At 43.1% G+C, this 26,177-nt stretch overlaps 2 protein-coding genes across 6 annotated transcripts in view; one reads left to right on the top strand and one right to left on the bottom strand.

The window, feature by feature from the left end:
• Positions 1-2,613: 2,613 nt before the first annotated feature.
• On the top strand, positions 2,614-19,536 carry ARG1 (arginase 1). Of its 2 annotated transcripts, none has more exons than XM_007062251.4 (8): positions 2,614-2,766; positions 8,145-8,217; positions 9,684-9,858; positions 11,299-11,458; positions 11,947-12,041; positions 13,965-14,069; positions 16,116-16,252; positions 19,238-19,536. In XM_007062251.4, exons 1-8 carry the CDS (start codon positions 2,707-2,709, stop codon positions 19,411-19,413), a joined length of 981 nt encoding a protein of 326 aa, XP_007062313.1. In that variant the 5' UTR covers positions 2,614-2,706; the 3' UTR covers positions 19,414-19,536. The 2 variants fall into 2 exon arrangements, with proteins under 2 accessions (XP_007062313.1, XP_043398857.1); XM_043542922.1 differs by lacking the exon at positions 19,238-19,536 and adding an exon at positions 18,258-18,655 and having other exon boundaries at positions 16,116-16,263.
• A 4,429-nt stretch (positions 19,537-23,965) lies between these two features.
• The window catches only part of MED23 (mediator complex subunit 23), a 55,556-nt gene continuing 53,344 nt past the window's right edge, over positions 23,966-26,177 (bottom strand). For all 4 annotated transcript variants that reach the window (XM_027824650.3, XM_037894803.2, XM_043542920.1 and 1 more), the window contains one exon: positions 23,966-25,708. In XM_027824650.3, the coding sequence (XP_027680451.1) occupies positions 25,550-25,708 (159 nt within the window). In that variant the 3' untranslated portion in view covers positions 23,966-25,549. The remainder of the gene's footprint in view (positions 25,709-26,177) is intronic.

A 26,177-nucleotide genomic window follows, 5' to 3' on the forward strand; every position in this document is an offset into this window, starting at 1 on the left:
CCGAGGAGCAACTTTCTTGTAACACTGAACAAGAAACTGTATTAAAACAAGGAAAACAGCATTATTCCTAAACTTACTCTGTCCCTCAGGCTGTCTAAATGCAGAGCTTCTGCTTAGACCTTCCCGTCTGGCTCCCTGCTTCAGATTTAAAGGAACAGTAAGTACAGATATCCTCAAGGAAAGGTTCTCCTTGTATGTTTTGCGTTTTTTCTGCTTATTCCCTCTACTTTTAGTCCCTTCATCACACCTCTCCCAGTGACTAGAAATGGAAATCTGAAAACTGAGAGAAGCATGAAAATGTGCCTCCACTCCTTACTATCCCAGTCAAGGTCCCTTGAAGTCACCTTGCTAGTTCTGGTTTCGCCAGTAGGGTGGCACACAGGAGAGCTGTTAAGAAGTCTGAAAAAAAGCAGCATAGGCGAAAGTAATTGGATTTTACCACTGTCGACTACTATAAAGGATGTGTCTAATGTCCCAAAACAAGGCATACTAGGTTGGCTCTATTGTGACATTGGATTGAGGTGACTGTAATAAATTTGGCAACCGGGACCTATGTCAGGTGACTATGAAAAAAGCATCTAGTTAGTTCAAGATTCACTAGTGCGTTGGTTTTCAACCTTTTTTCATTTGCAGACCCCTAAAAAATTTCAAATGGAGATGCAGACCCTTTTGGAAATCTTAGACATACAGGTTGAAAACCACTGTTCTATGGTAAAGACAACCTCTTGTGGATCCCTTAGACATAGTCTGAGGAATCCCAGGGGTCCGTGGACAGCAGGTTGGAAATCACTGCACTAGTGTAACAAATGGGTGACACACAGGAGGGTTTCCAGCAGCTGGACTTTATTTCCTGGCTGCACTCACTTGACGTAGGTCAGATTGCAAAAGTTCATGCCCCTTTCATCTGACAGGTTAATAACCCTAAGCTCCAAAAGACATAACCTTCTTTTGGGTGGAAAGGAGTGGAACAAAGTATATACTCCATGGGACTCTGTTATTTGGACAGCATCCACTCACCTCCGGAGGTTCTCAGTGATTTTCCCCCGCTGCCCTTGTAGGTAAAATGGCTCTGGCAATGATGGCTCTTAATGTATTCCCCCAATATGCAGGAAGCATTTACTATGACTGCTTCCACTGCAGCCCAGCAGATACATCTGAGCTGTTTTTATATGTATGCTGCCACAAAAGTAACTTGGTCTGAATTTTCAGGGGGAAGTGATGTGGAGAGGGGGCAGGAATTACACAAGGGGAGAAAAAAGTTCAGGAGAACCTGGCTTTTTATCCTCACGGGACTGTGCCCATACTTAGCATCTTTGTGGGGCTAAGGGAGATTTTAAAAAAAATCAAATTCTGTCAAGAGAACTTTGTAGATGTGAATAGCTCTTATCTCTAGAAATCTTAGTGGTTGCTTGCCAAGTTTTCCAGAAGTGGGGGGCTAGTGATTATGGATGCCTAACTTGACATGCTTTGATGAGTTCTGATTTTTAGAAAGTGTGCTAAAAGAATCAGTCTCTTTCCGGGTATCTCAGATCGGGTCTTCAAAAAATGGAGGCACCAAAAAATAACTAGTCACTTGAAAACCTTGACTGTTGCTCAGAAGCCCTCAATTTTGTGGTCCTGGCTTGCCTGACTCAGCAGTGTTTTAACACTTGCTAGACTCGTTGACAGCAACATAAGGCTGTTAAGTTCCCAAAAGGAGTAAGTTTGTTTCTTTCAGATTTTATCCCCTATCATCAAAATTGTATTTGAACTATACACTCCACTCCCTGAACAGACTCAGGTAGCTATTTTCAAAGACGGGGAGTTAGATTTCATAGTGGGCAGGCACACCGTTGCTATCTCCTGTGTGTGCATTGGAGTGCATCTCTAGCGCGGATGCACAAAAGTATCTTCAGGGACTGCAGAGATGGGAGCTATGACTATGTTCTGGTTTTGTCTGTTCCTTCCAGATAGTGCAGGTCCTGAGCCTTCCTATTACAGGACAAATCATACTGATTGGGTGATATGAGGCAGGGAGTGGGTTCAGGAAACCTAAAAAGGCTTTTTAATAATAGTTACTGGAGCACAGGGGAGGTGTTTATAAACCTGTCACTTAATGAAGACTTATCCATCCATCTACTACAAAAGGATATATTAACACTTAGAAGGCTGTTGCATAAATATCACAAAAGTTGGATTTTAAGGTTTCTTTTAAACCACTGAATTTAAAATTAAGAAGCTATAGCTATTGTAGAACAGCAACAGGCTGCAGCAGGGTGTACTTTCCTGAAGGATAGAGGTCTTCTACTTCACAATATACCCAAGGAACGTATTGCCCTGTAATGCACACCACAACAGGGTGTGCCACTTAACACCGGCAAAAGAGCTAGAAGTTTGGCACTCATAAAAGGCTCTGAATTAACAAGCTTGACATAGTTATGTAAAATTAAACAATAACGAATACAAAATACACAGTTAATGGGGTTATTCTCTTGCGTAGACTCAAGGACAGGAAAGTGGCAATTGCTGATCTGTTCTTGTGCAATTGCTCTTTTCAGTGGGTGGAGGAAAAGACCCCGCCCCACACACACAATGGTAAATAGCTTCCCTTCTGTTATAAATGGGAGAAATCTGACCTCTGCCAGTCAGAGGGTTGAGAGCCTGCCTTCCAAAGGGAGGTACCTGTTCCATTTTGGTGAGATCCCAGAGGGCAAGGTGCGTGGCAGAATGAATGTAAGACCGAAGACCTCAGCTGGAATCATCTGGGCTCCTTTTTCAAAAGGACAGGTAGAGTGTTTCCAATTTTTCTAAAATGTGTTTATAAACACTTGTGTTTAAGGGGTTTTAGATTGGAAATTATGAAGCCACTACTGTCTGTGACCTTTGCTCCTTGTTTCTCTTGGTCTCATTCTCTTTATTAGGAAGGGAGGCATAAAGAATATGGAGTAAGGTACACTTTTAGCACAGCTTTCCACAGCTCTGGATGAGAAGGCACTTTCACCCATGTCAGTCCCAAAGGCAACACTTAGCGTTGTTTTGTTCTTAGTGCAAATGTTATATTTCAAAAAAGTTCAGTTAAATTCTGTTTGTTTTGAGCAATTGAAGCACAAGAGAACTTCTTCTCTGCCCACACCAGCTTTGTAGATCTCAAAACTCCCTTATTAATATTCCCCATTTGTCATGAACATAGTCTTCATTCATGGATGAATGCTGCTCTGGTAAATATGAGCAAAAAGTAGGGTTAAACATAATTACACTAAAATTGTTAGCAATTTACATTCTTTATTTGTGTAATATGGGAGTTCTCATCTTAATGGGATCTCGTAAGGGGGAGTTCCGGATATACACATGCCCGAGCACATTGAAATTACTGCAGTCATGCTTATTTCAATAATTAGGCACAGCATACACAATGCCTCTGATGTGATTATACTTGCTTCCAGATTACACCCTCCACCATCATATATGTAATAATCTGCTTCCAAGAATGAGGTTTAGTCCTTTAATGATGAAGATGGTAACTTCCCCCCTCCTCCCAACACACACAGACATGAGGTTCATGGCAGTGACATAGGAAATAAATAAATACACAAGTAAAGAGAGCATACTGGTATGGAAATATTACCTCATTAACTTTTGTGATGCAATACTATTCAAAAACATAACTAATACAAAGAATAAAGAGCTGGTTAGAAAACGTTTTTCTGCAGGAAAAAATGTTTTCAGAGAAAAATTAAAAACTGAAATATTTCAGTTCTGAAGTTTTGCCACTATGTCTCATGTGAGTTGTAATTCAGGTGTATCTTGCTCCTGTTCTCCTCTACAAGCCAGGCTCCCTGGTCAAACTACACCTCCCATAATGTACCACAGTCTCCCCTCAGTGGCATTGTAGGGGTAGGAGGCTGAGGCATCATGGGAATCAAGTGGCCATAGTGCATCATGGAAGATAAAGTCCAGCAGGGGCCTGGCCCACAGATGAGAATAGCAGTACGAGGCACCACAGCAGCACTTCACGAGTGAAATGTCTTGGTATTCAGGTTTTTTTTTTTTTTTTTTGGGGGGGGGGGACGGGGACAGATAATTTGAACAAATAAATTGTTTAGTCTAAAATGCAAATTTCCATTGAAAATCAGGTTTGATGGAAATTTTCAATCAGCCCTAGTATGTTTAGAAATTCCTACCTTGATCAGCTTTAAGCATTCCAGTGGCAAAGCTGACCACTGTCTAGGTGGCCTTCCGATATGAACAGTATGACTATATGACTAAACAGTGTTATATAGAAAACTAAATTTAAGTCACCTTATTTTCAGGGGTGCTGAGCACCTGCCCTTCCAGTTAAAAATCAATTGCAGATGTAGGTGTTCAGCACTTTTAAATATTAGGTCCTCTTTTGTAAGGCTTTCCTTCAGATAAACTTACTGCATCACCCCCAAGCTGAGCTTTTCCTTAAGAAAAACCTGCCTTCTTCAGCCTGCTGTAAGGGCATGGTCTTCAGTCCCTTTTTATTCAGCTAGCAGCATAATGCTGTATCCCAGTTCAGCTTTGTCTCAGAAACAAAATTACACACACTGGAAAAGAAACAGATTCTCTTTCCAACCTGGCATGTGCTTGCTCCTGGTACCAGCACACTCTCTTTCTACGCTCTCCGTTTCCAAACTGTAAAGTGCACCTGAGGGTGAGGGCATGACTTGTAGTTAGCTGTGGAGACGCTCATTCCCCTCCTACATGCACTAATAATTAAAGTAACATACCCATTTATTCTTTTTGAGAGTTATTCCATTTCTGCAATCCATTCCTTAGAAAATCTTACCCCAAGTATCACAAAAAATTATAATGTCTAGACTGATACAAACATGTAATACATAATGTTCTGCTTTGGCTGGGCTGCTTGTACTCAGAGGCGTTAGCTGGACTTGCTTTTCTTTCTCCCTTTCTATTAATTAGCCTACAATATGTGATGTGTAAGGAGTTGCAGCCTCTGGGGTCCCAAGTCCCAGAATGAATGTGTATAATGTAAGGCCAGATTTTCAAAAGAGCTCAGCCTCCAATGTTCCAAGTGCTTTTGAAAATCTGGCTCCAATGGTGACAGCTGATCACTTTCAGACATGATCATATCTCAAAAACACACAAAAAAACCTCCCCAATAACAAGCAAGGAATTTAAAGTGTGTGTGGAGTGGAATCTATTAAGCAACACTGAGAATGAAATTCCTAACATTTGCAAGTGTGAATATCAAAGTTGTACACTGCAACGGGGCCAGTGCGTGCTCCACCCCTTTGAAAATCAGATAAGATTCAACATTTGCAAGTTATATACACCCTCTTGTTTCTGAGCATAAGTAAAGCCACTAACTGATGCGGTTAAAAAGAAACTTACTCTATGGGGGCAAGTTATTTCATATTTGCCTATTTTAGGGTTTCTTCCACCGTCAAAGGGGAAAAATTACATTTCTCTTCTAGCCCAGTTAGGTGGTACCAGACATGGATGGAGACAGGATATGGGAGTAGATGGAACTCTGGTCTGATTCAGCAAGGCTGTTTCTCTTATGACATAATTTATTGGTATTAGAATATAGCTATTTCATTTTAAATGTGTTTGTTTCAAAAACTCATTTTAGTGTTAGATAAAGCATCTCTTTCCACTGTGAAATAGTTTGTAGTAGAAAGATAAGAACAGAGAGGAATAAATGATGGAGACTTTGTTTTGTATTTCTGGCACTGGACTGGTACTCAGGAGACGTGGGTTCAGGTCATGCTCTGCCACAGACTTCCTAAGTAACCTTGAGCAAGTCATTTAATCTTTCTGAGCCTCAGTTCCCTGTCTGTAACATGACAGTACTTCTTTTCTCCCACTTTTTGATCTATTTAGATTGTAAACTCTTCAGGGCAAAGTCTCTTACTATATATATGTACATCTAATAGAAGGACGCACCAGTGTGATTAGGGCATTAACTTAGGATTTGGGAATCCTGGGTTCAAGCCCCTGCTCCACCACACACTAACTGTGTGACCTTGGGGAAATCACTTGGACTCTCAGATCCCCCTCTGGAAAATGGAGGTAATAGCACTTCTCCTCACAGGGTGTTGTGACAATAAGCCCATTAAAGATTGTGAGGTGCTCAGATACTGCAGTAATGTGGACAATACAAGTAACTAATCTTAGCTGGGGCTTGTAGGTGCTACTGTAACTAAAATAATATATTTTATTAAGGTTACCTGGACTTCTCCCTTGAATCCAGGTGTCTTCTGGCAATAATTCGTATCCTAGCTGGCATGTTCCGTTCTCATTTTCCACTGCAAACAACTGAGTCCTGCAAGTCTTGCTCATACAAGTAATTCGCATTCACACACATGGTTTCACTGAATTCAAAGGGATGGCTCCGATAAGTAGAGCTCATAAACATGAGTGGAGCCTTGCATAATGGTGCCCTGAATCTGGAGTGTCAAACTTCTAGCTTATTTCTATAATAAAGAACAGAGTGGTGTTATCGGCAAAGTGCTGCAGAAAGGACATTGCTGAATCCAGGCACACGGGAGCTATTTAAAACTGGCTGTTTTGTGCCTTTGAGTCCTCCAGCAGTCCCTCCTCCCCCATGCAGCTGCGCTGTGCACTTCAAAGACAGCTGGGCTGCTTTAAAATGTAGCTTGTACTTACAGCACTACTTTGGGACCAGTCAGCCAGTTCCCATTTCAACTTTTTAATTAAAAGTCAGACTGTAAAGTAGCCGAGCCACAACTCTGTGCTGTTGCTTGGCTAGAAGAGAAATGTAATTCTCCCCTCTGAAGCTGGGTTACTTCAGAGGAACCAGGAGAGAAACTTCAAAGGCTGCTGTGTCCCTCCTCCGGTCCAGCCGCCAGGTTTCCCAAGCAGTCGGCCTCTGACAAACCTTTATCTATAGATATGAAGAGGAGCCAATTTACCTTTAAAACAACTCAGCTCCCATTAACGTCAGTGTGAGCTACACATGTATCAGGCAGATGGACTGGGCGCAATACAGCAGTTGCTCTCTATGGCACAATGAGTTCAGTTTCAGTCTCAGAGCTGGCTAATAATTATTTTAAATGATACATTGAAAAGGACATGATCATTTTCTTTAATAGGCAATAGAAGAAACCGTTACCCTTACAAAGGATAAAAATGCTCTGGTGAACCTGTAGTGAATGTTTGTTTCTGTATTGTTAACATTCCCTACATCCAGAACCTTTTCCTTGCATGTAACTAACACCTTGTCTATACTACCACTTAAGTCGACGTAAGTTATGTTGCTTAGGGGTGTAAAAAAAGAGTGATGTAACTTACATCCACTTAACACGGTGTCTACACCATGCTATGTTGGTGGGACACGCTCTCCCATTGACATAATTTCTGCCTCTTGTTCAAGTGGAATAATTATGTCGATGGGAGGGCGCTCACCTGTCAACTTATCGCATCCTCATCAGACCCACTCAATCAACGCTGCTGCATCGATCGCAGCAGTGCCGATATAGTGTGGGAAGAAGACAAACCCTTAGACAGACGCTTTCAGTAATTTCATATCGAACAAAACGTATACAAGATGACAATGATTTTTGCTTTCAGTTGTTTGAAATGACCAGAAGTCATGCTTGAGAATTCCTAGGCCAGGTTGGATATGAAAAAGAGATCAATTTTGTTAGCTGATAGAACTGTTTAAACACAGAGAATGGCTGAAAAATTACCATTACCTGAAAAATTAGAATACAGGGCAATTTTTTTCTTCTTTCGAAATAGATTCTGCTTGATGCTTGTAAACTACTTTTCAAGGATCTGGGCTCCCTTAAGGTGCAGTTATGTGCACCCATGGATCTATTACAGCAATTTATTTTCTGTGCCCTATTTCAACTACAGCCCCGATCCTGCAACTGGGTTCGTGTGGGTGGACCCATGCAGAGCCTGATTCATTTCAACATGGATCAGCTTGCAGGATAGGGACCCACATTTCTTTCCTGGATAGATTTCTGCCTCCTGCACTTACATCAGAACAGACGAGGTGATATACTTGTTTTTCTTCCAATCAAGTTATTTTAGAGCAGCACATTTGCACATAATGTAGTGTTTAATGTAAATTCTGCTCCAAAACAGGTTTTTCTCTTACGTAATTGCTCAGGTACATGATCTACCTGACTTATTATATTTCTTATTAATAGGCACGGGAAGGAGTGGAAGAAGGGCCGGCAGTGGTGAAGGAAGCTGGCCTGATTGATAAACTAACAGCCCAAGGTATTTTTCAAATGGAAAACACAAATTTAAATACAATTAACATTATCCTTTATAAACACACCAACAAGTACGCAAGCAATGCTCTGGCATCTTCAATGAAAAAAATGACTGAAACATTTAAATAAAACCAAAACACTATGTTTGAAAATTTGCAGAAAATTGCAAAGTGCCTAAAAATCACAGAAGCTGTAAAAGTTTTGTGCTCACAATTTTTTGTCACCCGAGAGGATTCCTTAAGTGTTTTGAGACACTTACCTTCTTCATGCAAATTGACCCAGAAGCCCCCATTCTACCCTGCCCCTTCTCTTGGCCAGCAAAAAGCATGTACTTATTTTAGATTTCTGGTGATGTCATCTTAGCAGATACTCACTTCGTATGTCCAAAAGTAGATTTCCCCCCCAATCGCTTACTGTGAAACTTTATATTTTTCGAAGGCTGGCCTTTCAAATGTGTGTGAATGAAAAAAGCGGGCTTAGGCTGAAAATACGTTTCCCATCCCCACTCCTCCAAGCTCAAAACCACTGGAGAGATGTTCTTCAAACTCTTCTGGAGCGAAGGGAAGCTGCCTAGGTCACAGCCCCGATGGTGCTTGGGAGGCTTAGAACTCTGCTGAAGCCTTGCAGAAGTAGCAGAACCCAACATTCGTTTGGCATTGAATTAACTGCTGCCTCCCCATCTGACAGAGCGCTGCCTTGTACTTGTACACTGCTGCCTACTTGGTACTTATATAGCCCCCATTGCCATAGTATCCGAGGGCTCTACAGTCTTGGATGTATTTATGCTCACAGCATGCGGGAGGTAGAGAAGTGCTATTAGCCCCATTTTTCAGCAGGGGAACTCAGGCACAGACCAACAAAGTCACTTGCCTAAGGTTACACAGGCAGCCTGCAGCAGAGCAGGGAATTGACCAAGGAGCAAATCTAGGACAACACTGTGACCACTCACCATTACGAATTATTATTATTATTGGTATTACTGCAGCACCTAGGAGAACCAGGACTCCATTGGGCTAGGTGCTGTACAACCACAGAACAAAACACCAATCCCTGTCTCCCAAGAGCTCCTCTCCCTCTCAGCTAGCAGCTAGTTCCTTCCTCACCTGCCCTTGTTGACCATCTCTTAGCTATTCTGGGGGGTGAAAGTTTGCTCTCCTACACATACCTCTGGAAGCCATGCTAGTAATAGCAGCATAAGCTCCAGCCTCCGGATTTTCAGAATGGTAACCGAGGCAAATGGGTGAGTTGGGTTAGGAACTGCTCAATAAGGAGCTAAAGAAGAAAAGCAGAGTTATAGATTAAGCTGCAAACAATAAACACACCTAAGCATAAAATAGCTTTGCAAATTACGTGTGATTTACTCCGTATTACCTGCTACACAATAATGTTCAATTGTTTTGAACAGGAAATTTTAAATGAAAAATGTACTTCCTTGTGACCTTTAACTTCTTTCCACTGTGCTAATCCCAGGGTGTGATGTTAAAGATTATGGAGCCTTGCAGTTTGATGACATTCCCAATGACAGACCATGTCATAATGCAAAAAATCCTAGAAGTGTTGGGAGCGCAAACGAGAAGCTAGCCAGCGTTGTGGCAGAAGCGAAGAAGAGTGGAAGAACCTGTTTGGTAGTTGGCGGTGATCACAGGTCCTTTGTTATACTTGTCTGTATAAAAGCATGAATGGCTTTCAGAGCTGCACAAACTACCCAAATGAAAAGCCAGTTCATTTTTAGCTAAGTTCTTTCAGTTCAGTTTCAAGACTAGCAGTTATCTGTTAAATCTGATCAAAAGCCTTTTCCCATGCCAACATCCCTTTAAAAAGATTGGTAGAAGAGATAATCAGTCTTGGAGTTTTATGTAGATTTGGGTCCTGATCCTATAAACACTTATGCACGTGCATAATTTTAGACAGTGCAAATAGTTCCAGTAAGGGAGAGATGGGTAGTTAATGTGGCTGTTCACCAAAGCGCCGATCCAGCAAAGCACTCAAGCATGAGCATAGCTTTAAAGAACGTAAATAGTGTTGGGATTCCCTTGGAGATCTCTTTTCATTCAGCTTCCCAAGAACTCAGTTCAACTCCAGATTTCGTCACTCAGGTATCGTAATTTGGCATACAGCAATGCTACGCTGAGTTGATCAGGGAACATCACAGCTCCAAAGTTATACAGAAACTATTTCTCTTTGTACACATTCACACATGGCATTACATTTACTGGACGCTGCATCACTCACTTTAGGATCAGATTGGTTAATCTGTAGGAACCGATCCCAGTACCACATGTTCTATCCACATGCTGTCCATTTTAGACTTTCTCTTTACCTCATTCTCTACATTCCTAATTTACTTTGTCCCTTGTTATCTAGTTCATAGTAAATAGTTCCCTGGGTGTTCTACCTCTCATTTTAGCTAACTCACTCACTGTCTTTTTAGCCTACTGACCTATCTACTTATCTTATTTAGCACAAATGTCCTGTTTTCAGCCTGACGATTCATTTACCTCCCTAATCCTATATTCCAAAGAATGAGGCCTCCACACAGATGTTAATTACTTCAGGCCAGGTCTCAACAACAAAGAGTCTCATTCACTTCATTGGGACTATTCAAATTGTGCATCTTTAAGCACTTGAGTACACCCAGCAGAGTGAAGGGGACAACTCACGTTCTACACATGCTTGAGTGCCTTGCTGGATCAGGGCCCAAATTAGCATTCTGGACCAGGGCATCTCTGCAGTATGTGAACTCGCTAGCCATGTTCCTGCCAATGTTCCAGAATTTTGCCCTGTGCTTCTGAGAGAGTGTTGACCCCCGAGCTCAACTCCATAGTACACAGGAAGTCAGCCACACCCTTTCCTTTTCCAGCCTTCCTCTTCCTGGCTTCTCCCCACACAGAAGAAATATAGCATTCCCAGCGCATGACGAGCCTTCCTTGGCTGCCCAGTGGGCTGCAGATTTTAACCTCAGAGAATGTTTTGCAACAACAAATACTTTTACAAATAAGTTTAGCATGGTGCTGTGAGAAGGAAAATATCTTGCGTGCTGTGCCATGTAATGCCTGTGTTTACACACAACTCTCTGTCTATTCAGCTTGGCCGTTGGAAGCATATCTGGCCATGCAAAGATTCACCCGGATCTTGGTGTAGTTTGGTTTGATGCCCATGCTGATATTAACACTCCATTGACATCATCATCTGGGAACATGCATGGGCAGCCAGTGGCTTTCCTTCTAAAGGAATTGAAGGACAAGGTAATACAATTGCCATCACCTCTTTACATTGCAAGTATCTTGGAAACTCGTCCTAAACAGATGTGGGTTTTTGCTCATCCTCTGCTCCCCCTTATTACTACTGTAACATTTAGAATTAGCAAGGGAACCTGCCCACCTATTTCCTCATATTGGGACCCCTTCTTCTCCATGGATCACCCATGGCTCCTGTGGGCAAGAAGTCTGGTAGTCCCTGCCCTGAACCCTTGGGGTCAGCAAAGGGCTTCAAAGCTCTGCCACTGGTCGGGAGCCATGGTAAAGGAGGATCTCCAAGGACCCAGTGTCCTATGGCTCTGATTTGGGGGCAAGGTTTGAAATTCAGCCTGCTCTCAATCCATCCAACCTTTCTACACTCACATTTTGGGATTTTTAAGAAGTCAAGTCTTATTCTCCACCCTCCCACTTGGATGAGGAGGCTGGTTGTTATGGGGATAACCTAGTAAAAATAAAACCTCTTTTGATCCTCTGAGATGCCTGATGTTCCAGGATTCTCGTGGATAACCCCGTGCCTGTCTGCTGAAGACATTGTGTATATTGGACTAAGAGATGTGGACACTGCTGAACAGTGAGTCTAGTTCCTCCCTCAGTAGTGCTCAAATGCCACATTTCCCTTGCCTAAATGGATGTGTGGTGTTGTTGCAGACTGCAAAGTAGGTGCCTCCTTCACCAGTGTGAGGCTTAATGTGATGTGATTTGGAAATAACTGGCTAGGCAGTAATACTGCAGAAAAGAACTGGGGGATGGGGTGGGGGAGGGAGGATATAGTGGATCACAAATTGAATATGAGCCAATAATATGACGCAGTTGTGGAAAAAGTCTAATATTCCGGGGTATATTAACAGAGTGTTGTATGTAAAACACAGGAGGTAATTGTCCCGCTCTACCTGGCCCTGGTGAACCCTCAGCTGGAGTACTGTGTCCAATTCTGGGCACCACACTTTAGGAAAGATGTGGCTAAATCAGAGCGTGTCCAGAGGAAAGCAACAGAAATGAGAAAAGTGTTAGAAAACCTGGCCTCCAAGGAAATGTTAAAAATAAAATGTGTTTGTTTAGTCTTTGAGAAAAGAAGACTGAGGGGGGATCTGATAACAGTCTTCAAATACGTTAATGGCTGTTATAAAGAGGATGGTGATCTATTGGTCTCCCTGTCTACTGAAGGTCGGACAAGAAGTAATGGGGCTTAATCTGCAACAAGGGAGATTTAGGTTAGATATTTGGAAAACTAAGTATAAAAAGGTAGTTAAGGACTACAATGGGCTTCCAAGGAGGTTGTAGAGTCCCTGTCTTTGGAGGTTTTTAAGGACAGATTAGACAAATACCTACCAGGAATGGTCTAGGTTTACTTGGTCCTGCCTCAGCCCTAGATTTCTATGATTCTATGATGGGAGAAAATAAAACAGAAAATAGGCCCACCTTCCCCAAAGACAGACAGCCAATGGACAAAATCTGCAATATATCAATCAATAACTGCAGGGAGCAGACACTATTTTTAAATATCATCTCACCTCAAAAGGTCATGCTACATTCACCAGAAGTGATTTCCCTCCCCTCCTCTCATATCTGCTTCCTCCGCTCATGTTCATGAGTGAAACGTGGGGGGAAAATCCAGTGATTGCAAAGACTTCCTCCCAAACTGCTCAACCCCTTTTTGCTGACTGAATGAAGCCTGCACCCACAGCCATCAACACCTCTTCTCTACCTTTGGCTCTCTCCTCAAACCAGCTGCCTGCTCCTCTCCTGTGCTGAGGAGTCTCTCCAATTTCTTCAAAGAGAAAAGATGCAATCCAGCAAGAACTCCCACCTTCCTGCCCATCCCCTGCTCTGTACATTTCATCTTTTTCACCCCAGTCTGACTCACAGGTCTGTCTCCTCCTTGTCCTCTAATACCCAATCCAACCTCTCTACATCATCTCTTAGCTTTCCCTGCTCTTCTTCGCCTCTTCTCTTATCCTCACCCACCCATCTGGTTCTTTCATCTTCAATCATCTGCTTCTTCAATCAAAAAATATCTTTGATCAACTGCTCCTGCCTGTCCAGCTATTGCTCCCTATCCTTCCCCTGTTTGCCTAAACCAGCACGTGTATAATAAATACATACATTTTAAATCCAAATTTAAGAACTTAAATATTGATTTGTAGGCATCTAAATGGTGACTTAATGCATCCAAGTTCATATTAACTAAATACACGTTTCAAATATAACCAATATAGATTAGGTGCCTATATATGTGCTCAGATACCCAAGTTCAAAAATTAAGCACTTGAATATAAGCAGAATACTTTACCCCCCACTCTTGCCTTTATAATTCATTCATCTGGTTGATAATTTGTAAGCAGAATTAAAATGTAAAATTTACTTAATATTTGTACTTAGTTCTCTGATGGAAGATAAACATTTCAGATGTCAGTATATTTACAAAATGCTGAAAAAACAATGTACTTTTAGTTGCATTCATAAGCTGTTAATGTGTCTGCCATGTCTCTTTCAGCGGTATTCTGAAATCTCTGGGTATTAAATACTATTCGATGACTGAAATAGATCAACTTGGGATTGGGAAGGTGATGGAAGAAACACTTAGTTATTTGCTGGCCAAGTAAGTAAAGAAACTATTTCATTTTTTTTTAAACAGAATAAAAATTACACTGCAACCCACGCACAAAAATGATCAGGTAAATCACCTCAGAATTTTGAGATCCCAGTCAGTCACTGGAGCGCACCAGAGATGCTGAATAGATACCTGCCAGGACAGTACAGCAAAATTGTTCTAGGACAATGGGAGAAGAGCTCCTCTATATGTAATAGGACTATGTGGTTGTGTTAAAGTTCAACAGATCTAAGAGAACCCGGCACATTTTGCCAAATACTCATGCATATAAATCAAGCCCAATTTATGTACTGACAATCTGAACACAAAGATCAGAGAAACAAAATTTCTGCCTTGACAGTTACAGAAGACCCACTAAGTATTGTTGATCATATTGTCAAAGATCACTTCAAAACTCCCCTGTATGACGTACATTTAAAACACAGAGGGTTTATTTTAATGGTATTTAAATTGGTATAATTTAAAGTTTGACGTGAATACTCAAATCAGCCCCACTGGCTGCTCACAACTGTGTCCAAGTCTCTCTTTGGCACTGGATGACTACAAAGGAAGTCATTAGGCACTGTTCTAGGCCTCTGGGTAACTTCAGAGGCCTCTAGTGACTTCATGCCATGTACTTTATGGCAGGGACTCTTTTTGTTCTGTGTTTGTACAGTGCCTACCACTATGGGATTCTGGTTCATGACTGGGGCTCCTAGGTGCTACGGGAACACAAGTAATAATAAGTGCCTCCATACTGGCTCTAGGTTCTTCCTCCCACCCACAGATCAAACAGAGCTAGGCTGCTAGGGCTTCCCCCACCTGCTGCTACCGTTGGAACTCTCCATCCTGGGGGCCTACAGTCTTATGGGGGGTAGTAAAAGAGGGTAGTAGTAACAGGAAGGAGTGATAGGATGAAATTTAAAAAAAACAGCACAACTTTAGGCGGAATTCAGGGAAAGCTTTGTCCCAGGGAGATTGTAAGACTAGAACAGTCTCACATCGGGAAATGGTGACAGCATCATCAATTTAGCTCAAGTTTGTTCATTTTACTCTAGTGAATATATTCTAGGGAATATTCCTTTACTGTTAGCAGGATAGATTAGAAGACCCTATTAGTCTCCCCCATCTCTAGTTTTACAGCCCTAATGTACATACTAGATGCTTTATAAATAAGGCTAGGTTTTAGTCATGGATACTTTTAGTAAAAGTCATGGACAGGTCATGGGCAGTAAACAAAAATTCACAGCCCATGACCTGTCCATGACATTTACTATATACCCCTACTAAAACTTGCGGGGGGGAGGGTGGCCCAGGAGGGCACCACGGGTGCTGGTGGGGCAGGGAGTTGCAGCCCAGGGGGTGCCTTGGGTGCTCGGGGGGAAGGAAGTTGCAGTCCAGGGGGCACCATGGAGGCTGGGTGTGGAGGGAGGGGGTTTGGTGGGGCTGGGGCAGGCTCCCTACCCAGCTTCTGGGAAGTGGTGACCCCCCAGCTCCTAGCTCCATGTGCTGCCTCCGCTCTGCCCCAAGCCCTAGTTCTGCAGCTCCCATTGGCTAGGAACCGTGGCCAATGGGAGCTGTGGGGGTGGTGCCTGCGGGTGGAGACAGCACGTGGAGCTAGGAGCTGAAGGATGGGAGTTGCTGTTGCCCTTCTGGGGAGCGTCCCCCGAGGTAAGCACCTCCACGCACCTCAACCCCCAACCCTGAGACTCCCCACACCCAAACTCCTGCTGCTGGGTGTCTGGTTGGGGCTCGAGACTGCTCCAGCACTGGCTGCTGCAGAAGTCACAGAGGTCACGAAATCCGTGACTTCCATGACAAACATGGAGCCAATTTATTAATCTGTTCCTTGCTTCACTGTGATGCCGTCCAAGGCAGAATGTCATTCCATAACTTTGTTATGCGGCACAAATGTTTTCTAAGTAGGACACAAGAAGTCTGAATCAGGGGGCTTAAGTTTTTTCATTGTTTGTGAAGAACATTTTCACAGGACCACTTTACAGCTTTTCTGAACATATGTGTTTAATTTTATTCTCTTGCTTTCCACCAATAAAGTAAGAAGAGACCAATTCACTTAAGTTTTGATGTTGATGGCTTGGATCCCTCTCTGGCATCAGCTACAGGGACCCCAGTTCCTGGAGGAGTGACTTTGAGGGAGGGTATCTATATAGCAGAAGAACTTTATAGAACAGGTAAAATAAACACCTGAAAATTCTTAATATAGTTTTAGATTTAACATTTATAATGTCTACCTTCAGCATTTGAAGTGTTATGCTGAGGGATTTTCTAACTTTGAGGTACATATTGGATTTTTTCACTGCTTTAATATAAGAGGAATTCACAAATCAAATAAGAGAATGTGATATTCAGTACTGCAAGAATACTCTCCTTCATAGTAATAATGTAGGATGAAGGCTGATGAGCTCACAGTTTAGCTGTGGATGTCCAGAGTAAAGCCCGATTTAATTCTTAGTCTATAGCTAAAACTAGGTGAGCATTGCCTAAGGCATTGTCTACACTAAAGGGAAAAGTTGATCTAAGCTACGCAATGTGAGTTATGTGAATGGATCCACACTACCCAACGTCGACAGGAGACACTCTCCCATCAACTACCCTTACTCTTCTCGATCCGATGGAGTACAGAAGTCGATGGCAGAGCGATCGGCAGTCAATTTAGCGGGTCCGATTTAGCGGGTCTTCACTAGACCTGATAAATCGACTGCCACTGCATCGATCACTGCAGCGTCAATCCTCTGGTAAGTGTAGACAAACCCTCAGCCATATCTGTCATTAAAACTACAATAGCTTGTGGCTCTTGAGTAGGAGAAAGAAAAGGAAAAGAAAAAGAATCCTACTTGCCATGCTTTACTTGGAATCTATGGAATGGGTAGTGACACAGATCTGGCAGAGCGCCCACTGCTGAATACTCACTAGACTCCTATGTTTGAAATTCAAGTACTGGATTGTGCATGCTATTAAGCCCACTGAGTCTGAGAAACAGGATTCTCAGGATCTCTTCCAGTTTTCAGACTCCCTGGCTGGTACCCCTTTTTGTAAGTGGGACCCCATCATCCAAATGCAGTAGGCTTAAGACCAATGCTGAACTACCACCCCCAAATCTCACCAATAACTTAACATACCCTTCCGCCGACACTTCACTCAGCAAGCATAAGAGTGCTTGCTGAACTTAAGATGCGTGCAAAAGTAACAAAGCCTTCACAAACATATCTCACCCTCCTTTGTCCTCACCAGGCGGAGCCCCTTTGGGTTTTGGTCAGTCCTTTTAGTGTCCCAAGTCCTTCCTCTCTCCTGCTCAGTCTTGTATTCTTGTCCTGGTCACTGAGAGGCAGCTACTAAGAACAGGTCATGTCCATTTATAACTTCAAGCCCCCTCTGACATGTGACCCTCCTGGTCTCCCCGTCAGGTGATCAAGGCCCTCGCTTAGGTGATCCATTTTTTGGTTACAACTCACCAAAGGCCAGACTGGAAAAACTGGTTTCTTGCAGCTTGCCACCTTCTTTAGCATACCCATTGTATTGCCAGAGGAAAGTCATTCAGTGTTTACAGCCCTTGACCGCTTTGCAATGTACACTATCACCACCTCTTGGAATTCCAGTCCAAAATGAAGGCAAAAAGACAACAGGGAAGGCACAATGTTGTTGTAGCCGTGTCAGTCCCAGGATATTACCGGAACAAGGTGGGTGAGTAATATTGTTTATTGGACCAACTTCAGTTGGTGAGAGAGACAAGCTGTCAAGCGACACAGAGCTCTTTTTCAGGTCTGGGAAAAGTACTACAGCTAAATACAAGATCAAACAGTTTAGCATAAAGAAAAGGAGGACTTGTGGCACCTTAGAGACTAACCAATTTATTTGAGCATGAGCTTTCGTGAGCTATAGCTCACTTCATCGGATGCATGCTGTGGAAATCGCACAAGACATTTTATACACAGACACCATGAAACAGTTTAGCATAAGTAGTTAACACATATTCTAAGGGCCCATTCAAATCTAAACTTTCAGGAATACTTTGCCCATGGCATTCTAAATAGTGAATCCACATGATCTCAAACCAGTGTACTCACATCTGGTAATATCACCTCACCTCTTTGCCTACAGATTAAAACAGCATTAGGATTGAAAATTTAATCAAAGCAGAGAAAGTATCACTCCCTCTTAGTGTAGGAAAAGAAAATGAAAGTATTGCTGAAGAGTGGAGCTCATGAAAATTAAAACTGGAGGGGACAGAGTAGCGACTTAAATAGCAGGTTTTGCAGACCTAGATGTTCTGGAACCAAAGGTTCAAATCTCCTCAACATCTCCTCATTCTTCCTTCAGAGAGATAAACTACCATATAGCTTACTCTCTGTGCAGGGCTTTTGGGAAAGACCTTTAACTGAGGTCCTGTCTGCTCTCATAGCACATTTTGCATGAATAGGGATTTACTGATGTCCAGAGGCTAAATTTCCCATGCTGTACCTACTGGGTAGCACTCTGGTCTCTGCGTAGCTACCACCACAGCTACCTGTGTTTTAGTAGCATTTAGTTTGTGAAGTGCTTTGTCAATTCATTGGAACGCAGGCGTTCGATAAAATGTAAAAGAACGGACACAAAGAAGGTTAGAAATTACATGCAACTTTGTAGTATGGGAGCCCCAACAGGCATAGAGCTGATGCAGCTGGCTCCTACGACTTCTTCTTTACACCCATAGGCTCAGATGACATATTGGGGGTGGGACTGAATGGATCCTGGGCAGGGAGGGGGGAGTATCCAGAGCATTCTGCACTTTGGCTATGCCTCAGGTAGTGTATGAACCCTTGGGGACAAAGCTACCTGGTTCAAATTAGAGTAGCCCCCCAGTGATGCTTGAGGCTGAGGATTAGAGTCATAATTAGCTCTCTGATATCAGCTCCTTGTAGTGGTGCCAGCAAAGATGAGCACAGTAGAATATCTGACTCTAAATATCTGCATCCTACACTAGGAAAAGGCACACTACTGGTTGTCTTCTTATACTAGCCTTTGTTAATGTTGATAAAGAACAAAGACAAAACCCCAAAGGGGAAAAATACATCCTGCTTTGGAACTCTGTGGTAGTGAGTTTTGAATTTCTTGACCTGAAAAGAAAATTATGTATCAATTGAAATTTTTCTCAGTAGAATTGTCATTTGTTATTGCAGGGTTGCTATCGGTAGTAGATATAATGGAGATCAATCCAGCTCGTGGGAAGACACAAGAAGAAGTTAACACAACGGTCAACACAGCTGTTTCAATTATCTTGTCCTGTTTTGGTAAAGCACGTGAAGGTTCTCATAGTTCCAGTTACCGTATACCCCAGCCACAAAAATCCATCTGAACATATACAGTTATGTTCCAAGAAGTTTTTCAGTCCTAAAGTATAATATTTTGTTAATGACTGTTGCTTACTGAATGACTTTGGTAACCTCAAGCACAAAAATAAGCTTTTCGTTGAAGCTCAGACACTAATGAGACAGTAATTGTCACTCATGCTAATGGAGGCTGGTGAAGTAAAAAGTGTCAGATTTGCTCATGCTGTTTTCTACTTTATGACAAATTCTAAAAGTCAAGTCAAATAATTTATTACCACCATTATGCAGTAAATCACATTATTACCTCTATTTACTTACCTTGTTTTCGTTGCTCTCTATAAAGTTCTTGGTTCATTAAAAAGAAAGTGGACATTTTTCTTGTGCACTAAACTAAGTTTTCTGGAAGAGATTTCAAACTGTTAGTACTAGATACTCCTTCAAAAACAACCCCCTATGTAGTAAGTAACATTACTTTAGCTCACCTTCTGCATTACTAAAACTTGAGTCAACACATCCAACATGTTATCTTACAAATTAAAAAGAAATTGACATTTTAAAATACCAAGTAACTGGATTTGGGAAATAGTTTTATAATGGGTATGTAGGTTTCATTATAAATGAAATATTAATTAACATTATATTGAAATTTTGAAGACAGACTAATATACAGATGTGCTCTAGGCATTATTTTGGGGAACTTCTATTGCCTGTGTTCTACAAGAGGTCAGAATAGATGATCACAATGGTCTCTTCTGGCCTCAGAATCTATGGCTCTATGAAACCATGGAACGGGAATGCACCATGTAAGCTCCCTCTGGTGGCTAATAACTAAATTGAACTTCTTTCAGAGACTGATCTCAGTTAAGTCAGATGACTTTGGCATTACAGACAGTTGTTCAAGTCTTACTAGATGAGTTTTCTTTGATCAAATACATTATATACAAAAATACCTAGGGTGACCATATTTCCCTAAGGGAAAACAGAATACTGCCTGGGGTAGCCCGGGCCCCCCTGCCACCACTGCTCACCTGACCCCTGCTTCCCCACCTCCACACGGGGCTGGCGTCGCCGCTCGCCCACTCCCCTGCACATTCCTCCGCACCGCACTTTTTTGACAAAAGTGGGCATTTGTCCCATTTGCTCTTGCGAATTGATCAAGTTGGCAAGAGCAAACAGGACACTTGCCCACTTTTGCCAAAAAAGTCAGGACAGCTGGGACAGGGCTTAAAAAAGGGACTGTCCTGGCCAAACCAGGACATATGGTCACCCTGAAAATACCAGATAGTTAAAAATAGTCAACCACGTGCATGCCTCTGCATTCTCCATGCTGCCTCCTACACAGAGAACAATCTCTCAATGCTTACGCATCAGGCCCTTCTATCGCCTCCCACAAATCTGATTATTCACACCTGCTGTGTTTGCCACAAACATTAACCCATGCTGCCACTGTCTTGGCAGCTGAGGGTCTCACCTTCCGTTTTAAAATCTACAATCAGCTACCCACATGCAGGACTGAAATTGTACCCAAACTAGGCTTGCTGTGATAGTAATTTAAAGCATGAGCAAAAAAGCACAACTTCTAACAAAAAACATTCAGTCCAACGTAGGCAATATTAGGCAAACAATCATTTCTTTTTAGACCACTGATGGTTAAGATAAGAGATTAAAGGACTTTCACATCAAACAATGCTGGTATCTGTTTCTGTTGGTCAGGTACCTTATTACAACTGTCTAGGGCAGCAATTCTCAACCCGCAGCCCACGGAATTAACACACAGCTGCAGCCCAGCTTAGATGTGTGTTAAAGGCCCACCTGCATGCCTAGGGTGGCGGGGACAGGATCGGGGCTTCCGGCCTGCCCTGCATGGTGGGAATCCAGGGTTGGGGCTGCTAGCAGGCCCCGTGGGGTCTGGGGCTCCAGCAGGGTCTGGGTCGAGAGCAGTTACCCAGCCCCACGAGCTCTGGGGTCCAGGTCCGGGGCAGCCGACCGGTCCCGTGGGGTCCGGGGCTGCTGGCTGGACTGGCAGGGTCCGGGGAGCCAGCTGGTCCTGCGAGCTCCAGGGCCTTATTGAAATCCCAGGAGGCAGGCGGGCAGAAGCCAGGCCACATCTAAAGGCCCCTCCCCCAGCCTTGCAGGAGGAGCCATCGGACCCGGGATCCAACTGAAGACGAGGGACAACTAAGGAAGAACAGGGCAGGGAGTTGGGGTCATAGGTTCAAAACTAGGGATCCAGATGGAGACACCGAGCAGAGAACCGTAGATAGCCCCACGAGTCCTCAAAGCTGTCTAGGGAGCCAGCAGACGCCACCCAGATACGTGAGACAAGGGAGGAATGGAAATAGGCGCCACAGTCACAGTACACCTCTCTGTCCAGCATCCTCCTCCTGGTATTGTATATATGGCCACTTTGGAGCTTGCCAGTTCACTTTCAAACTGTGCCAAGGGAACAACTCTACACGGGCCAGGAGGAGGTTGACTAGGAGGTTTCGCGACTTCGTGAGGCCATGGACAAGGTGTGTATATGAAAAGGTGTGGGGAGAAGTGCAGCCAGAACCTCTCCAGGAGGTCCTGGAGGAGCTGGAATAGGGGCTGCAACCTAGCACGTTCTAGATAGACATGCGCCAGGGTCACCCTCACACAGCAAAAGGGGCAGGCGTCGGGGATGGGGGTGAACCGCGCCAGGTACACGCCCGTGCTCACGGCTCTATTGAAGAGCCACCAACCAACATCCCGGGCAGGCCATGGGAATAGGGTGCAATATAGACTGATCCACTGGGGTTCCTCACCCTCTACAGGTGGTAGAAGGTCCTGCCACTTGGTATCGTGGCGGGCACAACGGTGAAGAAGTGAAATGTGTGGAGAATGAACATGTAGAGCTGTTCCCTTGGCGTGGTTCAAAAGGTGTCTGGGGTGGGCAGCTGGCTGGCTCTGCAGGGCCCGGGGCCATGTGCTGAGGTCCAGGGTAGCCAGTCAGCCCCGTGGGGTCCAGGGCGGGCAGTTGGGTGGCCCGCGCAGCGAGGGACAGGGTCAGGGCTGCCGCTGCCCTGCCAACTGGCCCCTGTGGCCCACAATGTGTAATCAGCTGAGAACCACTGGTCTAGAGCGACAACCTCGGAAGCCTGCTCATGAGCTTTGCACACACATCAAAAGGAGACTATAACCCAACACGTTTATGTATTTAAAAAATACTTAAACCCATTGGATAGTAATTCTACCACCTAGCTAAAGACAGAATGACTCAGGAGACTGTTAATGGGACAGAGAGCCTTTCAGCTTTAGGTCACAGGTTCAGACCCAGGCTGGTAGTGGCCAAACATTATCTTTTGATGGCCTCAGCCCAATTTCACATTTTGTCATCTCTGCATAGGCCAGGAACTGAAGGAGCTTAGACACTGAGCTACTGAACCCATTTATATACACAGGTAGACCCTAGATGGATGGAGAGGCCTAATTTACATTGTTGCAGCTTGCTTAGTGAAGAAACGAAAGATTTCAGGCTCCAATTTTAAAAGGTGAGAAAAACCTCACAGGTTTTCGGGTTACCAATAGCTCTAAACATTTGCTCCTAAAGGCAGGAGGCCAAATTCTCTGTTACTCTCCACGCAAGACCAATGACCGTAAACAGATGCTACAAAGAACTGCAGATGTACATTCTAGCCCCAGGCCAATCCCAAGAATTATTTCTACATAGTATAGGACTAATCTGTCGTGTGCATGCACAGAGTAGTTGCTATTGTTTGATCAGAGGGCACGCACACACCAATAATCAAGCTTGATACTTATACAGCATTTTTCATTCATACATTTTAAACGTGTTTAGAAAGGTGAGCAAGTATTACCTCAGTTTTATAGAGAAGTGAATTGAAATACAGAGAGGTGAGTGATTTGACCAAAGTGATATAGCAGACCTGGGAACAGATCTCAGCCCTTCTGTGTCCCAACCCTATCAACTGACCCTTTGGCTCTGCCCCAAAATAACCTTTGGAGAGGCTTCTGGAGAAGCAGACTAAACTTCCAAGATATGTACTGGATTTCTGGAGGGCACCTAGGTGCAGTGTGTTATCAAATCCAGTCTGGGAGACACAAGAATCACTTAACTTTGGAATGGAGCAAGATGGCTTTTTAAACGGCATGCAGAAGTCCTACTCTACCTGTCCTAAACTGCTGTGAAGTTGCATACCTTATGCAAACTGTAAGATGAATATAGGTAAGCCAGTTCGTAATTATTCACACTGGACCACTTGTTAGAATCCCATGGGGTATGTATGATTTAAAAGATAGCATCTTGACAACACAGTGCCTTCTAACACTATACTAGGTGTAGACTATGCAGACTGATATGAAGAATTCTTTCTACTGAATCAACGCTATTTTTTATAGCACCAGGGCTTTTAGCAGGAGGTGCTGATGAGGCCTAACCTTACTAAACGTGTGAGTTCTGTTGAGATCATCATCTGAGATGGTATTGTTGTAGAACTGAAGATTGAGGACACAGAGACTTTGATGTTCTAATCAACCCCTATTTTTAAACTGAAGAGCATTGCAAATAAACAATAAGACATAAAATGGCAAATGGTATTACCATAAACTTCAAGGGGCTTTTTAATTAAAAAAAAGTCTTTAAAAATGTCAAATACGATCAATATTTTACAAATCTTAATTGAGACTATTTTCACTTTTGTTATTGAGTCATACCTAGTAAACAACTGACAGTACACATACACAAATAAAATTTGAAGAATTAAAGTAGTGGATTATACAAACCTAAAATAAAGCTTAGATGTGATAAAAATCCAACCATGACTGACTAATAAAAATTACACCATTTCCCAACTAGGGGAGAAAAAAAATAAAAATCAACCAGCAAATCTTAATTGAATACACAGATTTTAAACACGGTTCCATTTCCGATTGTCTTTGGCTAATAATCTAGCAGCCTGTTAGTTCACGCTAGATCAAAGCCACTGCTCATCTATTTACTTTAATGAAGACATCAGTGAATTCCCTACTTTACAAGAGTCATCCACAGTCTTTAAAGAGACTGAGGCCAGGTCTACATTACAAATTTACATTGGTGTAACTACATTGCTCAACGGTGTGAAAAATCCACCCCCCTGAGCAAAGTAGTCGTATACCAACCTAACCCGCAGCGTATGCAGCACTGTCAACGGGGGGTGGGGGGGTGGGGGAGGCTTCTCCTGTCGACATAACTACCACCTCTCATGGAGGTGGATTCTACGCCAACAGAAGATGCTCTCCTGCAGCGCTGTAGGTGCAGACAAGCCCTAACTCCCCAATTGAAGAAAGCACTTAAACACATCCTTAACTTTAATCTGATACGCAAGTCCCGTTGACTTATGCCACTGGAACTTAAGCATGTAGTTAAGCACCCTCCCTGTGGGACTAAACTTGTTCATATGATCAAAAATCAAGAACATTAATCTACCCCCACTGCCCCACCTCTTCATGAGCAGGAGGTCAAGTAAAAGGGATTTGTGCACGCAAGATCTGACTGTGCCGCCTCTACTCATGTCGGATGGTAACCTTATTACATGGGTAGACCCACCGACTTCAAAAAGGCAGTGCTCAAGATGAGGGAGGATATCAATATCTGTCCCCCAGTGATTAAGTAGACAGTGCTGGTGAATTACAATTGAAGTGTCCATCTTTATGTTTAGTCCATGGATTAATATTCGACCCCAGGGTTTGAAGAGAGAATCTGGCTCACGTTTAGGTTCAACATTTTCATTTAAAAGAAAACTAGGTGTTTACATACCACCATGCTAGACACCTCTGAAAAAAGCTAATATAGACAGACAGAAATAAGGAGAACTAAGATGGCTTGAAGAGGGATATGGAGCTGCTTTACAAAATAGTCATCTTATCCTACATCCATAAATGCCACTGTTTGCAGCATACCTTTGATCAGTTCAATGCATACCTTATCTAGTCTCTGATACAAATAGACAGGAAGAATGGAGTGCAGATGATGCACAAACTGATTCACCACACAAATCAAAATGAAGCAGCAGGCTGGAGATAATTCTCTTCCCTTGTTACACAATGTCACCAAGTTCAGACCAAAGAGTGTTTCATCTGGATCAATAGAAAAGAGTCTTCACATAGACACCAGTATGATGTCCTGTTCTGTTGTGTTACTGGCTAAGCAACATTAACAGGCACTTGGCTAGGCTGTGGTGCTGGAGACCCGCTGTTGATAGATTGCTGAGGAATAGCAGCTGGTTCCATTTTGCTGATATGTGTTATGAAACGTAGACGGAGTTTCAAAGACGGTCTTAAATTGCAAATAATTTTCTCTACCTATAAAACACGAAACAAAAAAAGACCCTTCAGGATACATCGACACTGCAGCTGGGAGCATGCTTCCCAGTGCAGGCAAACAGACATGCACTAGCTCTTCTCAAGCTAGTGCGCTAAACACAGCAATATAGCTGGGGGACAGCAAGGGCAGCGGCTCGGGCTAGCCACTAAAGTACATTCCCAGGGGAGCTGGTCAGGTTTGTGCTCAGGCAACTCACTTGAGCAGCAACTTGTGCTACCTTGGCTATACTGGTAGCGCATCCGTCTTCCCACACTGGGAAGTATGTTCCCAGCTGTCATTTAGACGTACCCACAAACGTGGACAAAGCATTATCAAAACACAAAGTAATTTGACACATTTTTAATGCAAGAGAGGAATGAACCCTAGAACAATACGGCAAGACAGATTTATCGTAAGTGCTACCTAAATGAATCCCTGAATCTCATCAGTTCTCATCCCAAAACCTCC

Source organism: Chelonia mydas, chromosome 3, assembly GCF_015237465.2.
Source record: "Chelonia mydas isolate rCheMyd1 chromosome 3, rCheMyd1.pri.v2, whole genome shotgun sequence".
Lineage (NCBI taxonomy): Eukaryota > Metazoa > Chordata > Testudines > Cheloniidae > Chelonia > Chelonia mydas.